General features: G+C 32.3%; 2 protein-coding genes across 2 annotated transcripts; one reads left to right on the plus strand and one right to left on the minus strand.

Annotated features, from left to right (window-relative positions):
• The first annotated feature begins 3,772 nt into the window (after positions 1-3,772).
• On the plus strand, positions 3,773-6,006 carry LOC101247773 (F-box protein SKIP2). The gene has a single exon (XM_004231830.5). The coding sequence runs from the start codon at positions 4,095-4,097 to the stop codon at positions 5,745-5,747; it is 1,653 nt and encodes a 550-aa protein (XP_004231878.1). The 5' UTR covers positions 3,773-4,094; the 3' UTR covers positions 5,748-6,006.
• A 2,747-nt stretch (positions 6,007-8,753) lies between these two features.
• On the minus strand, positions 8,754-14,330 carry LOC101247275 (phosphatidylinositol 3,4,5-trisphosphate 3-phosphatase and protein-tyrosine-phosphatase PTEN2A). Its single transcript, XM_004231829.5, has 13 exons — positions 14,016-14,330; positions 12,778-13,204; positions 12,171-12,272; positions 12,031-12,087; positions 11,407-11,472; positions 11,086-11,262; positions 10,916-11,002; positions 10,766-10,830; positions 10,617-10,693; positions 10,258-10,304; positions 9,989-10,119; positions 9,632-9,701; positions 8,754-9,468 (listed from the first exon to the last, which is right to left on the minus strand). The coding sequence occupies exons 2-13, from the start codon at positions 13,201-13,203 to the stop codon at positions 8,965-8,967; spliced, it is 1,809 nt and encodes a 602-aa protein (XP_004231877.1). The 5' UTR covers position 13,204; positions 14,016-14,330; the 3' UTR covers positions 8,754-8,964.
• Positions 14,331-15,352: the final 1,022 nt, after the last annotated feature.

A 15,352-nucleotide genomic window follows, 5' to 3' on the forward strand; every position in this document is an offset into this window, starting at 1 on the left:
GTCACAAATCTTATTTATTGACGAATTAACGATAGATTTTGGTTAGCTACGAGCAGTGAAAACTGCAAAGTGACGGACCGACGACGTAGTTTTTAGCTTATTTCTGCATTTTTTTCTTACAATGTTTTAATTATAATTTTGATCGAGTAATTTAAAAGAATAAAAATCTAAATTAAATAATTTTATTAATACAAAAATAAAATTTGATGATTTTACTATAACAATTCCTATAATTGAATGACGTTTCAATATATTCCATTAATTTCTTTAGCTATTATTAGATGGTGAATACAGAGAGAGCCGTGTAACATGGTTCACGTTGTGAAAGGCTCCACCAAAATGTATATATATTAGATCATAATATAATATAATATAATATAATATAATCGTGTATCATAAATGTATCACTGATTTTTCTTTTTAACAAACAAATGCCCCCACCATTACCATACGTCTGAAACCAATGAGAGTATGACAAAGGAAGAAAACGCAAGTGTGAACTACCCTACTTATCATCAAATACTATAAACATAAGAAAATAACATAATATAAACATTTTTTATTGGATGAAGAGCCAACTCATTTAGTAAATTCTTTCTCTTCTCTTAATGTGATTATAATAATAAAAAAAATAGAAAAGGAACAATTTTGATTTAGTTGGTTTAGATAACCTTTGTGGATTAGTGTGCTCTGGCCAATTTTAGTATATGCATTAATATATAATACACTTTGTTTTATCTCTCTTTTTTTCTTTAGAAAAGACGTGAATATCACGTCGTTTTAGAAAATGAGGTGTTCTCGAACTTCAAAGCCTTTTGTTTGGATTTTTAGACTCATTGGAAAATCGAAGATATAAAAAAACATTATGTGCCAACAAGAAAGAGAATGACAATAGAAGGGTCTTTCACAAAATAAATATTGTTATATATTTACACTATGTTTAAATCATTGTTATTTGTATTGTTATTATATTTATAATGTTTATTTTGATTGTTTCTTAAAATATATAATATTGTATTGTTAAATTTCATCGCTGCGTAACTATTTTATGAAACAATCAATTTGATGTGTTTCCATTATTATTTAATTTCTTTTTCCAATTATATATTTACATAATATTTCAAAATACTATTTTACCCTTTATTTTAATTATTTAAATCTAATCAAACCTCATATCGTAGAATATTTAATGATATTTTAGTAAATTCATAAATTACAACGCAGTACGATATTATATATACCATACAATACGGTACAATAGAATACAATACATTATGAAACAATAGGTAACAATGATCCAAACAAAGTGTTAAAATTAGTCGATAAAAATTTTAAATTTATAATTTTTTAAATTACAAATTGTAGAAATTTAAATAAATTATTTGTTAATAAGAAAGATTTATTCTATTAAATTAATAATCTAAAGTGTACTTCCACTTTATTGTATGAATTATTTTTTAAAAATATGTGTAGAGTCTAGATTGTTCATTATGGCGATGAAAAGGAAAGAAGCAGCATGATGCTTGCGTAGCTTGTGTTAAGTGTGCGTTCCGTTATTAAAGGCATAGATGTGGAACTAGTCAAAAATAATTAGTATTTACTATTATTATTATATATATGATCGGTGGTCAGTCACCCAAATAACCGGCCGCAATTGAGGAATTCTCCGCCCCTTGGACTTCAATATCATTCTAAGGATACGAAACGATCAAATTAATAACAGAATCGAAATTTTTAATTTCTAAATATATAAAATTAAAATTTATCAAACAAAATTTTGAACTTTAGAATTTATATGGATATCCACTTTTATTCGTAGGTTAAATTCTATCCCCCAAAAGCAAGTTAATTATTATTAGCAGGAGTAGTATAGATGTTACCTGATTTTATCTATTTGAATTTAATATTAATGGAGATTATTTGATATTTTTACTTATGGTTTGATTCAAATTTAACATGATGTTATAATTTTCATCGTGATAGAATTGGAATTCTTTGAATTGAATTAAAAATATAAAAGGAATTACATTAAATTAACACCCGTTCAAAAAATTTTAAAATTTAGGGTTTAGGATTCATATGAACCCTCCTGAGTCTTTACACCCACATGGCTCTACCAGTCTACCTCTGGTCATGATAATGTTCTCCCCAAAAGCAAGTTAATTATCATCGGATTTAAGATATTTACGAGATATTTATTACACTTTTTATAAGTATTTTTATAAAATAATTTGTCTATTTATATTTAACACTAATGAAGATATATACAACAGTTATATGATATTTTTACATATGTTCGATTCATATTTATAACCTTTAACGAGTACTTCATTAACCACAAGCAAAATTGCAAATGCCTCTCCAAACACAAAGTATGGGTAGAGAAAATAGGTGGAAATGAGTTTTAAGATGTTCCACTGGGGTAAATTAGATAGAAGTATTATGTATAATTTATTAACATTGCCCATTAAGCATTAGTAATGCGACAATAATATTTTTCTAACTCACCCAACTAAACATTGTGTTACCCTGTTCAGAATATTAAACTGAATTTAATTGTATATCATATATTCGAATTAATGATTTCTTAATTATTTTTAAGCTTTTTTATTCAGTGATTGATATTTATAAATTGACATTTTATATATAGGAGTGTTCGAATCCGAATTTTTTTTTGAATGAGTTCTTATTTGCTCCTGCATTGATGAAAAGGTCTACCTAATACCTTGATTGACTGGTTGTAGATTATAGCAAGTTAGGTGGATTAGTTGAAATATGTACAAACTATTTGGGATTCATAGTCGTCACACGCAAAAGACATCCAATTTATTAAATAGTTTGTATTTTAGCTTTAATGTGATGTTTGCTTCATTGATAAACTATATTTTAACTATATAATGCACAAGTTAATTAAATTTGTACAAGACCTTTTCTGTTTTGATACTTGAAATAGGATAGAGTTAGGGTCTATTTCGTATGGAGAAAACATTTTTTTAATTATTTTTATATTTAATCGATAATATTTGGTCTTTTTAACTTTTTCTTTTTCTATATTTGCAAGTTTTCTTAACTCTATCATTCTTCATGATAAGTTTATGGTAAAAAAGTTTAAAAAGTGATATACATCTTTAATTTAAGCACTTGTTACTTTTTAAAACTTTATGTATGATCAAATTAATTAAGATATTCATATCTATGTTTGTAACAATTTACACTTAATTTTTTTCAAAAAAAAAAATTATTACGATTTCATTAAATTTTTACCTTTAAATATATTTTCTTATTAAAAATATTACATTCAGATAGATTTAATATAAATATACCGTCTAGATAACAAAAAAATTAAAACAATAAAACCTATCATATAAAATGATTATTAGTGTCAAACTAAAATCATTCATTATCAAAAGTACTAACTTCTAGTTCCTTTAACTAGAAATCATCTCGTGCAACCAACAAATATGCAAGATGCAATTTTGTTGTTGACAAACGAAGGATCGCAAACTAATGAACAGAGGACAAATATTGATTATGCGACGTTGAATAATCTTATAAAATTGTTTTACGCTTTGAATTTTTAATTTTGATATGTTAAAAAAATTATAATATAATACGTTAAGAAAGTCATAACTGTTAAAGCGATTAATATCAGAAAAATTGTTGAATTTGTTATTATTAGTAATGAATAAACTGATGCTAACAATATTGTGAATAGTTAATATGTAGTTATTTGATACATTGATATTGATTTGATACTCTACTATAATGCAAAGTGGTTAATTTCGATTATTTTTTTTCTTCTAATTAGAAATATATTGTAATAGTGAAGGCGAAGGTCATTTTGGTCCAAATAGTTGCTTCTTCCAACTCAATATTCCAATATTAGTCGGCCATGGACGATATTGACGAGGACGCGCACATTTCCTCTTCTTCTTCTTCCTTCCTTTGATATTTCCACCTTTTAACCGGTCAAATCTCAAACTCTCTCTCTTCTTCATCTTACTATTAATAGATTCTTCTCACTTTTCCATTCTTTCCAAAATCTCCATTTTTTCCCATTTCCAACTCTAGATCTCTGTAACCCTTGAACAAAAATGGGCCAATATTCATCCACACACTGCGGCGGCGGGACAAAACATCGCCACCGCAGTCTTCATCCTACCCAACTGCCCAATTACAACCGTTCTGCCTCTGACAATTCCCAGTCCGATTTCTTCTCCCTTATGAATTCAGATGAAGATGAGTCACCGATTCCGTTTGTTTTCGGCAACCGAGATTATACGGATGATCTTCCTGATGAATGTTTGGCTTTGATTTTTCAGTGCTTGAGTTCCGGTGACCGGAAAAAGTGTTCCCTTGTCTCCAGGAGATGGCTTTTGGTGGAGGGTCAAAGCCGTCACCGACTTGCCCTCAACGCGAAAGTTGAGATTCTTCCGCATGTCCCTACCATCTTTTCTCGTTTCGATTCTGTGACGAAACTTGCTCTCCGATGTGACCGGAAATCGGTAAGTATAAACGATGAAGCTTTGAATCTTATCTCCCTTCGTTGTTCTAAACTTATTCGCCTTAAGCTTCGCGGTTGCCGTGATGTTACCGATGTGGGTATGTCTGCTTTTGCTCGGAATTGTAAGAATTTGAAGAAATTCTCCTGTGGGTCTTGTATGTTTGGGGCCAAAGGTATGAATGCTTTGCTTGATAACTGTTCTTCCCTTGAAGAATTATCTGTGAAACGTCTCCGGGGTATGAATGATGGGTTTGCAGCGGACCCAATTGGGCCAGGAGCTGCTGCTTCATCGCTTAAATCTATATGTTTGAAAGAGTTATATAATGGACAATGTTTTGCACCTTTGATTGCTGGGTCTAAAAATTTAAAGACTTTGAAGTTGTTGAGGTGTTTAGGTGATTGGGATAGGCTTTTTGAGACAATTGGAAGTAGGGAAAATCATGTTTCTGAGATTCACTTGGAGAGGCTTCAAGTTGGTGATACTGGACTTGCAGCAATATCTAATTGTCCAAAGTTGGAGATTCTGCATTTGGTGAAGACACCCGAATGCACTGATGCTGGAGTTGTAACAGTGGCTAGTAAGTGCAAGTTATTGAGGAAGCTTCACATTGATGGATGGAGGACAAATAGGATAGGTGATGAGGGTTTAGTTGCAATTGCTGAGAATAGTTCAAATCTCAAAGAATTAGTGCTTATCGGCCTGAATCCTACGTCGACTAGCCTGTTCGCAATAGCTTCTAATTGCAAAAAGTTAGAAAGATTGGCTCTTTGTGGTAGCGACACTATTGGAGATCCTGAAGTTACTTGTATTGCCACAAAATGTATGGCCTTGAAGAAGCTGTGTATCAAGGGATGTGAAGTAACCGATCAAGGGATTGAATCTTTCGCTTGGGGTTGCCCTAATTTGGTAAAAATCAAGGTGAAGAAGTGCAAGCATGTGACGGGTGATGTTGCAGATAGGATACGAGCTATGAGGCAATCACTAGCAGTGAATCTTGATGGTGGGGAAATTGATATTGAACCTGTGGATAGTAGTGCAAGTGATGGTGGAGCAATAGAAGAAGCAACAGAGTTTCAACATACTGCAGCTGCACTGCCCATAATTGGTGCTAGTGATATTCCATCGACGAGCAATGTAGGACGATCATCAGCATCCAAGCCATGGTTTGGCTTTTTCGGAGGAAGGGGCCTCGTTGCCTGCACTCTCCGTAGGTGGTCAAATGGTAATGGTGAGAGCTTATGAATATTATGAACACTAATGTTAGAACTGAGAAAACATAACATACTGTTAAATTTGTTTAGCTGTACTTGGTCCGCTTTCAACTTTTCTCATTCATCCTTTTTAGTTTTGAATTTGTGGTCTTGAATACATTGTGCAGATATACATCTCACTTCCCAATTTTGATGAGCTTTTGTTAGATTTTGTCTGTACAAGATTTGTCATAGCAATAACCTTGTTCATGTTGGTTCTTGGATGATAAAAGTGTATCTTGCAAAGCAAATTCTCCCTCAACATGCATACTTACTTGTCTACTGTTCTAGAAATACTTGTCAAACTTTATTTGTTTGGCTAAGAAAACCTAGAAATAATTTACCATATTGTGTTTATTTTATCCGTGCTTATAAATACTATGTACATTTCTCAATGTTTCGATGACTTATAATTAATAGAGTTGATATAGGAGCATCACTTTCATTTATTACTACCGCCGTTTCAATTTGTTTGATCTATTTTGATTTGTATAGAGTTTAAGAAAATAAAAATAGGTTAAACAAAATGGAACGGTGGAAGTAATAAATGAACGTCATGCTACTGTATCAACTCTATTAATTATAAGTCATCAAAATATTGGCAAATGAATAGTACTAATTAATAGCAATGGTAAAATAAACACTAAATAGTAAGTGATTTCTTGATTTTTTTTCTAAACTAGACAAATGAAGTTGGACAAGTATTTTGTGTAATAAAATACTCTTTTAATCTTGTGGTTAAATTTTGTATGAAGCAAAGACAATCTTAGCAAAAGAAAAATCCAAATGAATGTTATATGTGCCATCTATTTTTGCACTGTAAAGTAAAAGCTGGCATATGAAGAAGTATGTTGTCATTTTGGATTTGTCTGGGTCATGCCAAATACTATTAAAGAAGCCTACGAGAGCTGGTGTTTGTGTAGAGTTGGAAAACCCATAAAAAAGGTGTATGGTGCCTATTGCTATCTTTTAGTGCATCTGGGATAAGAAGGAATCATAGATGTTTTGATGAGATTTCAATTCCTAATCATGTTCTTGACTAATTTTTTTTTTACAATGTCTGTCTTTTAGTTATTTAGTAAATTCGTGTACAAGAGCCAGACCTCTTCTTTTGCTGTAAATTTTTTGCCTTGCAATCTTCTTGATGTCATCTGATGAATTATGTTTACTTGTAAAGAAAAACATGTCATAAGAATTTTTAAATTAAGGAGTTACTGAGAAAGGAAATAATTATTCTTTTAAAAAGAAAAAAGTAGGTCACACAAATTGAAATGTGTTGAGTATTATTTTTTAAGAGGTGTGTCAAGTTAAACACGAACAATTTAAAGATGGACGAAGAAGGTAACTCGTTGCTGCTCTTGGTATAAAATTAAGTGCTTAGGATCATTTGGTAGAGTGTAGTAATATAATGCAAAATAGAGTATATTAATAATACTAGCATTAACAATGCATGTATTAGTTATACATAGATTATATTTATGCACTAAAAATAAAATGCATTGTTTTAAAAAAAAATTTACAAAGATAAACTTTACTATTATTGTGAAAGACATAAAAAAGGTATTGATGGGCAATTGAGTCTTTAATTGAGTTAATGCATGCGTTAATAGTATTGCATTGTTAATACCTAGAAATCCATGGTATTAGCAATATACACCAATGCAAACATTAGTTATACATAGGTTGAAAAAGAGTACCAAATAAGGTACTAGTAATACACAAAACTAATACATGCATTATTTTTTAATACAACCAAATGACGTGTACCAAGCATATAATTTAGTATTTAGCGAAGTAAATTGGGAAACTGAATGGTCAATCAACAAAGTGGATTGAGAATCATAAAACTAGTGATTAACGAATGAAGTGAATTGAAATACTGATCAATAAATAAAGTGAAATGAAAATTATAAGTCTGGTGAAAGTTTGATAAAGATTTGGTTGATTGGAGGTTTGAGGATAGAGATTTATGAGGTACGTCAGTAGAATTGTCCAATTATGAACTCTAAGGATGTGTTGGTTAACTATATTTATGCCATCTTTCACCATTCATTCGGTGTTTGATCATCTTATACATGTGGCGTGTCCAACTTTTTAAACCAATTTTGTTTTTCTTCTTTGCGTGTTGGCTTGTTGATTGTTTATAATCTTTCAAATAAAATAATTGGATCTGTTCATATTTAACACCAATAAAAAGTAGGTCCAATTAATATGAATTAATATCCATGTATGGTTCAGACAGTTAATCCTGTGTTAGTTTCACATTCTAACTAGGAGATTAGGAATCTGGGAAGGGTTCAAATTTGTAATAATGTTTAATTATATGTCTAAGTTTTAATTAAAAAAAGTGGGTAATGCAAAGGCTGTTTCAACAGAAGGATAAGTAGTCAAAGTAGTTTAAACTATGTGCAAACTGAAAATATTTATAATTTAATTACTACAAATATAAATTAGCAAATTTTAAATGTGTTGACTGCCAACAAACATTCTGTCATTGACTGAGTTATTAAATGGATAATCAAGTTTGAATCATTAGCTTGAAAAAGAAAGAGTCTAAATAATGCGTCTGTAGTGACCATGTGTTCTTTTATGACTCTCCTGTTTCTATAGTATTTAACAGTATTTAAGGAAACTTCTAAATTTGTACCATTAGTCCAAATAAAAACTTTCTTGTTTTTGAATATAAGTGCAAATAGAAGTTTCCTTATTTTTGAATGTAAGTGCAAATAGAAACTTCCTTGTAATTAATTAATTTGCACTGTTTATCTTATTTGCAACTTCTTGTAGTATTAGCATATTCACGTAGTCTTTGATTTTTGTTTTATGATAGTGTTTAGGTGACTGCTCCTAGGTTACGTTCTGCATTGCTTTGCTATTAGTTGTGATTAATATTTTGATTTGCTTGAACTGAGGGTCAAAACGTCTCTACCTCTTCGAAGGGGAGAAGTTCTGTATTTCAAAGTTCCAGAATCCGCAAAGCAACAGACAAATTATAACATTTTTAAGAACTTGAAGTCATACAAGATGTTTTATTGGTTCAGAATTTTGTGTATTCATAAGATGCCTACTGATGATTATTCTGAACATCTTAAAGCAATATAAGATAGTTTCAAGGTAAAGAAAACCTCAAGAATTATCCAACTCCTACAAAATAACTACTACTACTCTTCTTATGATTAAAGAAACAAAGATCAAATACATTTCATGGCTTATTCACTTTCATAATCTTCATCATCTCCAAAACTAAACACAGATGCATCTGCTGCGATGGCTTTAATATCATTTGAGCCGAGATTGGGAATAGCAGCTCTTTCAACTGTTTCACTCTTGATCTCGCTTGCGCCCTTTTTAGGATCGCTGTTTCTAAGAGAAAGTTGTTCGGTGTTATGAGTTAGATTGGCAATCTGCTCCTTCTGGGAGCTAGAATCAACACCTGCAGCAGCAGTTTGTGAAGCTCTTGTCTGACTTCTTCTACTCGAAGGTGTACCGTCCTCCCCTTCACTATCTGAAAATACATCATCACCACGATTTTGGCCCCCGGACACCTTGTTCTTGTTCAAATTATCTTTGGTTCCTTCACTCGATGAAGAAATGTTTCCTTGTCTCGGGTCCTTTCCTTTGGAAGCACCATCAGCCTTGGGCTTTAATGGAACACTTCCATCATAATCCACCATCACAATCTCAACTTTGAATCCGGGAGATGGTAGTTTCCTCTGAAAGATGTTTATAGATTGTGAAAGAAGAGACAAATTCAATTAGAAACTAAATGAAATTAAAATGCTATATCCATGGGAACAAATTATAGATATTCAGAAAGGATAAAGCCAAGAACCTTAATAATAACAAAGTATTACAAATGAGAAGCATATCAATTACCTTTTCAAAGCCATCCAATTCTGAGACATCTAAAATCAGTCTGTTTTCCATCATTGACGTGTTTAACCAGCTGTAATGGAAAAAGGGATGAAATTCTTATGTGCCCAAAAAACTATTCAGCTAACATTTTCCCATGCGGTCCTCTTCTCGCAAGGAGTTGCTATGGGTAGAGCTAGAACAGAATGCTTCATTATTGATTAGTCTGAGGAGTTTCTCAATCCCCACCCCCCACCCCTCCCAACCCCCTCTTATTTTCTTTTGTAGGTCTCCCTACTTTTAAATTACGATAAAAATAGATCATTCAATGGCATGTACACATATATGAAATACTGAAAAGACCAAGGATTAATTGCAAACCAATAGAAATCTCCTTGGTGGTCATGAAAATAGATCTTGAAGTCGCCAGCCAACTCAGTTAGACCAGGTTCACCTGGTAGAGCAAAAACCATAATTCCTTTTCTCTGTGTTCGTATCCAAAAATCTTCAGGCTGCAATAACAATGGTAATAATTAAATATGATACATCACGAAGGGACAAAACTTTGAAACTAAATATGGCTTCTAAAACAATAGTAAGCACAGGAAACAATTAAGCAAGCTCCATACAAAGAGACTGAACTAATTTACCATAAGGTCTTTAGTCTTTCGATGCTTTTTTGTTGAGAATAAGATGCCTGCAGAAAGTACAACGTAAATATGTGCTGGATTGAGTTATCTTTGCAAACTGATGGAATAAAATGCATACTACTCAGTAGAAGCATCGCTAAAAATATTCAAATGAGTGCTCATTTTCTCCGGTACGGGCTCGTGTGAGATATCAAATTACACAGTACTATAACTAGTGATAACTAGTTTTATCATATCTGTGGCCCAGGAATATTTTCCAGTGTTGCACAAGAAAATATATGTATAATCAATCCATTATCTATAGTAGGATAATGGATGGATATTATTTTGCCAATATTGTGTGCACAAACAAAACCTACCACTGTGACTAGATATAGTAATTGAAGGCCTTATCCAGGATGAACACTTGTGGAATCGAAATCCTCTCAGCATGCACCTGCGACATGAACTACTTAATCACCTCTTGAAGATCCGATGAAGAATTAATAATAGTAAACAAGAAATGTACCTACGTCCTGGCGGAGCTTCACCACCAAATTGAGTCAAGATGCGCTCAAAATATTTTACATACCTCTAGGAAAAGCAGAAAAGTCATTAGCTAGATCAAATGAAATAAATCACTGTATAGCAATATGTTTCATTGGAGGTGTTGACTAACAATCTGACTTGGAAGAATAAGAGCCTTCCCATCTATGCATCTTTTTTGGTTATAATAGTTGATGCATTCCTCAGCTGTTGGGAAAAACTGAACAGCAAAAAGGGTAAAACAGAAAGTGTGAATGAAAGTTTCAGACCACAAGCTAGTAATTTCCATGTAATAGGTCTCACCTTCAAGAACAAAAGGAGGCTACAAATCATAAGTCCTGTCCTCGCCATTCCAGCTTTACAGTGTACAACTACCACATTTAGAATGTCCTCCTTCAACCATGAATATGCACTTAGGCAGAACAGTTTAATAAGATGAATTGGCGGGCAGTTGTGGTCATCAAATGGGAAAGATGCAACCTGTTCATATTCAACCAAAATCATTTAATTGAAGATGTAAAAATACCACAGTTTCTTTGATAAAGTAGCAAACATGTATCTAGTTATCCAACCAAACCTCAAAATTCAACGGAATCAAAATAATTTACAGGAAGAAATTTTCACCTTTCCTCCAAATAATGATGCATCATACAATCTCTCTGAACAAAGATTGTAAACTTTGTATTTTCCCTGCATTCCAAGAGATAAGGAGTTACAGCAAGAGATAAATCAATGAAAACAATACAATTGAATCAGAAAGCCCCCCCCCCCCCTCCACATCCCCCACATGTCTTGCTTAAAACTATAGGATGAATAAAAGAGAATTTCTCTTTCCATCTCACACTTTCCTCTAAAAAAAAGAATACCTACATATTACTTTTCAGCCAGAAGAGAAAACACAGAGCTGTTTTAGTCTTTGGGACACATTGATAGCAACACTCAAATGTTACTGCAGTTCTCTTATTAGAAAGCTTCCTTTATATACTACTATACAAAAAACAAATAATACTTAAGAATGCAAAATTCTGAATCTTAACATTCTTCAAAAACTACCAGAAATTGTTCTAACAGAAGTTGACAACTGAATCCAAAAAAATATCATGATGATAAGCCATTTTCACAGCAACATTGGAACATTCAGTACCCTGAAAAACTATAGCTATGGTATTTCAAGAAGCACAATTCTTGTAAAAAGTATAAGGCACTTCAATAGAGTTACTAGGGACAAAAAGGGATTTACAGAAGTACCTGATGATGAGTCTCGAAAAATTTGATCACTTCCTCCATGTGATTCCGATAGAATCCCTGTATCATCCATCTAATATGTTAGAGATGCAGGTTTGGAATAAGTGAAAAATATCCAAAAAGTAAATATGGGTGATCTTTACCTCCACATATCCAAAGAAACCAGAGCTCATGTCGCCTGCAGGGAAACCCATAGCTATGATGTTCTCGGTTATGTAAGTCATATCCAAATCAAATCCATCCTCCTGTTTTATTTAACCAGTTTACGACAATAATCAGCTAACATTGAGAAGTAGTAAATTCAAAAGAAACCCGCTCCAGACAAAAGAAGATGAGAGGGCATCTCTATGGATGTATATGTTACTAATTAAGATTCTGCAGCATTAGGAAACATTGTACTGCACACAAGAAGCAAGCACAAATTGTTTCCACACAGCTTGTTTGCTACTTTTGGTGGGTAAAATGATTTAAACGTCAGTCTAAAGTTTCAAGGAATGAACAAAGAAAAAGGATTTCTTGGGCTTTTATCAATATGATCATGGAGAGATTTGGAGTGATGCCTAGAGTTGCTAACTAAATGCTACTGAATTCGTATCTTATACGAGTAAGTAAAACTCTCAAGGATAATGTATAGAGTTGCAAACTAAATGGTATTGACTTCATATCTCATATGAATAAGGAAAACACTTCATATCTCATATGAATAAGGAAAACTTGAGACATAAGCAAAGCAGTGACATTCTGATCTACCTGGTATCTTCGTTTGTTTTGAGATACGGCATGTCGTGCCTTAACTTGCACAGCCTTCACAGCATTCAAAGATGTGTCAATTAGCCCTTTAGTGATTGATTCAAATACACCTGATTGTGTGGTTGGTGCATTGCCTCCAGCGCGATCATTTGTCACAAAAGCTTTTGAAGTGAATGACAAACCAAGTCCACTTGCAAAACGTGAGAAGGAAGATGTACCAGCATCTCCAACTGTTGACCCCTGCTGGCCAGGCGCTACAGGCTGCGGAAAGTTTAAGGTTTTTGCCCAAGATGATATGGTTGATGCAGGTGTCTTAGATGTGTTCTGAGCAGAACTATTGTTCTGGGAAGCAATTGGCTTGGGAGCTTCAGCATCAGAAGGTTTAGCGGAGAGTTGTGGAGATGAACTAGTGGATTCAGATTCCATTCTGGAACCAAACAGAAAAAAAGAAAAGATTATCAGCCTTGAGAAGAACATCAACAAAGAATCAAATAGGTAAATAGGTGTCATCATATGGCACAGTTGAAATGGAACAATGATCTTAGTCATCAATCAATGCAGCTTAACCTAAAAAGTCTATTCATGCCATAGTAAATAACAAACTGTAAACATACTAACAGCAAGCTAAGTTTTAAAATTCAATATTGAATATTTGTTCCTCTCATTATTTGGATTTACATATTGATTTAAGCAAATTCAGTAGTCATCTTCTTTTCATGCTGTAACTTCTGTTGTCCATTCACTCATATTCAATGATAACATAAACTGTTCGAGGCTAGTTTGACACTAGATAATCTATCAGAAGTCGAGATAACGAAAACCACACACTTAAGGAGCAGAAGACATTGCAACATGTTATAGCCTCCACTGCATTGCTTTTTCAAAAAACTAAAAGGAAATGCTAACCATGATTCCTTTACACGTACATGAGCTAAAAAGGTCAACAACAGTGACTATAATAATAACGCATCAATCTTGCAATTGCGACAGCCCTATAAGCAAAAAAAAGAGGCCTAAAAGGTCCATATGGAGATTGGAGCCTAACAGTTGAACTACCAGTGAATTACGATTGGCACCTTCCTAGTGAATAATAAACATGGATCCAAGCTTTACGAAATGAAAATGAAATCCAGTGCAAGGTGAGAATTATACATTGTGCATTCAGAAGAATCACGATGTGTACTGTCAAGTACAAATATAAGGAAATATAATTGAACCGGAAAATTCGGATCACTCACGGTCGGTCAATGAGACTGAAAATTGAACAGAAGCTGGTGCAAGCTCTAATTCCGTTTTCGAATTTCAAATGAATGCCCAGAACTCAGCCAACGGTTTCTACATTCAAGGCGGTGCAACGGTGGTGGCTGGTGGCTTCCGGCGACTTGTGCTGTTAGTTTGGACAAATTTATCCAGATCGCGGATCGTAGTTGTAGTCGAAGCTCAATTAAAATATATATATTTTTTATAAATGAGTTTCAGAGTTTCTTTTTTGTTAGATCTTCTTCCGGTTATTAAATGACTCTTCCTTCCTCATCCTTTTACTTTTTGCCTTTAAATTATATCTGATTTTTTAATATATATATATATATATATATATATATATATACACGTAGTCAATTTTCATTATAAATTTATCACGAATTACATTAATCTACGTGAAATAAAAATTATAACTTCTCTATTTATCTTTTATTAAAAAATTGTGTTAGCCCATAACTTAGGTACGCATTTGGTTTTTCGATTTTATTTTATATTAATCGTCTAGATTTTTTAATTTTTGGTTTTGTAAAAGTGTAATTCAATTCGATTCAAAATAAATTTGTTTGATTTGGATTTTCCTCTATTCGATTAGGTCAATAATTAATAACATAACAGAAGAATAATATTTAATCCCTTAAATATACTTTTCTAATATATATCATAAGTAAAACTCAAAACACAATATATATAAGTATACCTTGTTCAAACATAAAATATAAACGTAATCATCATGAAAGACAATAACAAAAAAGGGGCAAAAGTTGGATCAAACATAACACAGAAACACTATATATTTTCTTTTTATGTTTCTACTATTGAAAAAAACTCTAGAAAAAAAAATTGAATTTGCTATAGCACGGTTATCACTATCAAAGATATAGATTTTTAATATGTCTCGTTTATTTTGAGTCTTAAATTAGTCTTTATTAGTGTTATCATTGATCTGATACATCATTGCTACAATAACCTTTAATTTATGCAATGTTAATGTTCATATTTAAGGTATTGATACATAACTTTAATGTTGTTGAATCTTAGATTAGTGTTTATCATGTTCAATATAAAGGTACCTGATACATGAACTTTGTGTTATTTATCACACGCACATAAATGAAGCTTTTTCGGAACAATAGCATGTATAATGTATTTTTTTATTTTAAAATATAGTATTTCTCAAACAAAATAAGATACATAAATAATAATGTATCATGCACTAATTTTTTTAGTTATGTTCAAATTTATACTAAATGTGTCTGATACATAACAATTACCAAACAATAATGTATGGATCTCAAATTTAAAATCTTATGTACCA

This window comes from Solanum lycopersicum, chromosome 2 (assembly GCF_036512215.1).
Source record: "Solanum lycopersicum chromosome 2, SLM_r2.1".
NCBI lineage: Eukaryota > Viridiplantae > Streptophyta > Magnoliopsida > Solanales > Solanaceae > Solanum > Solanum lycopersicum.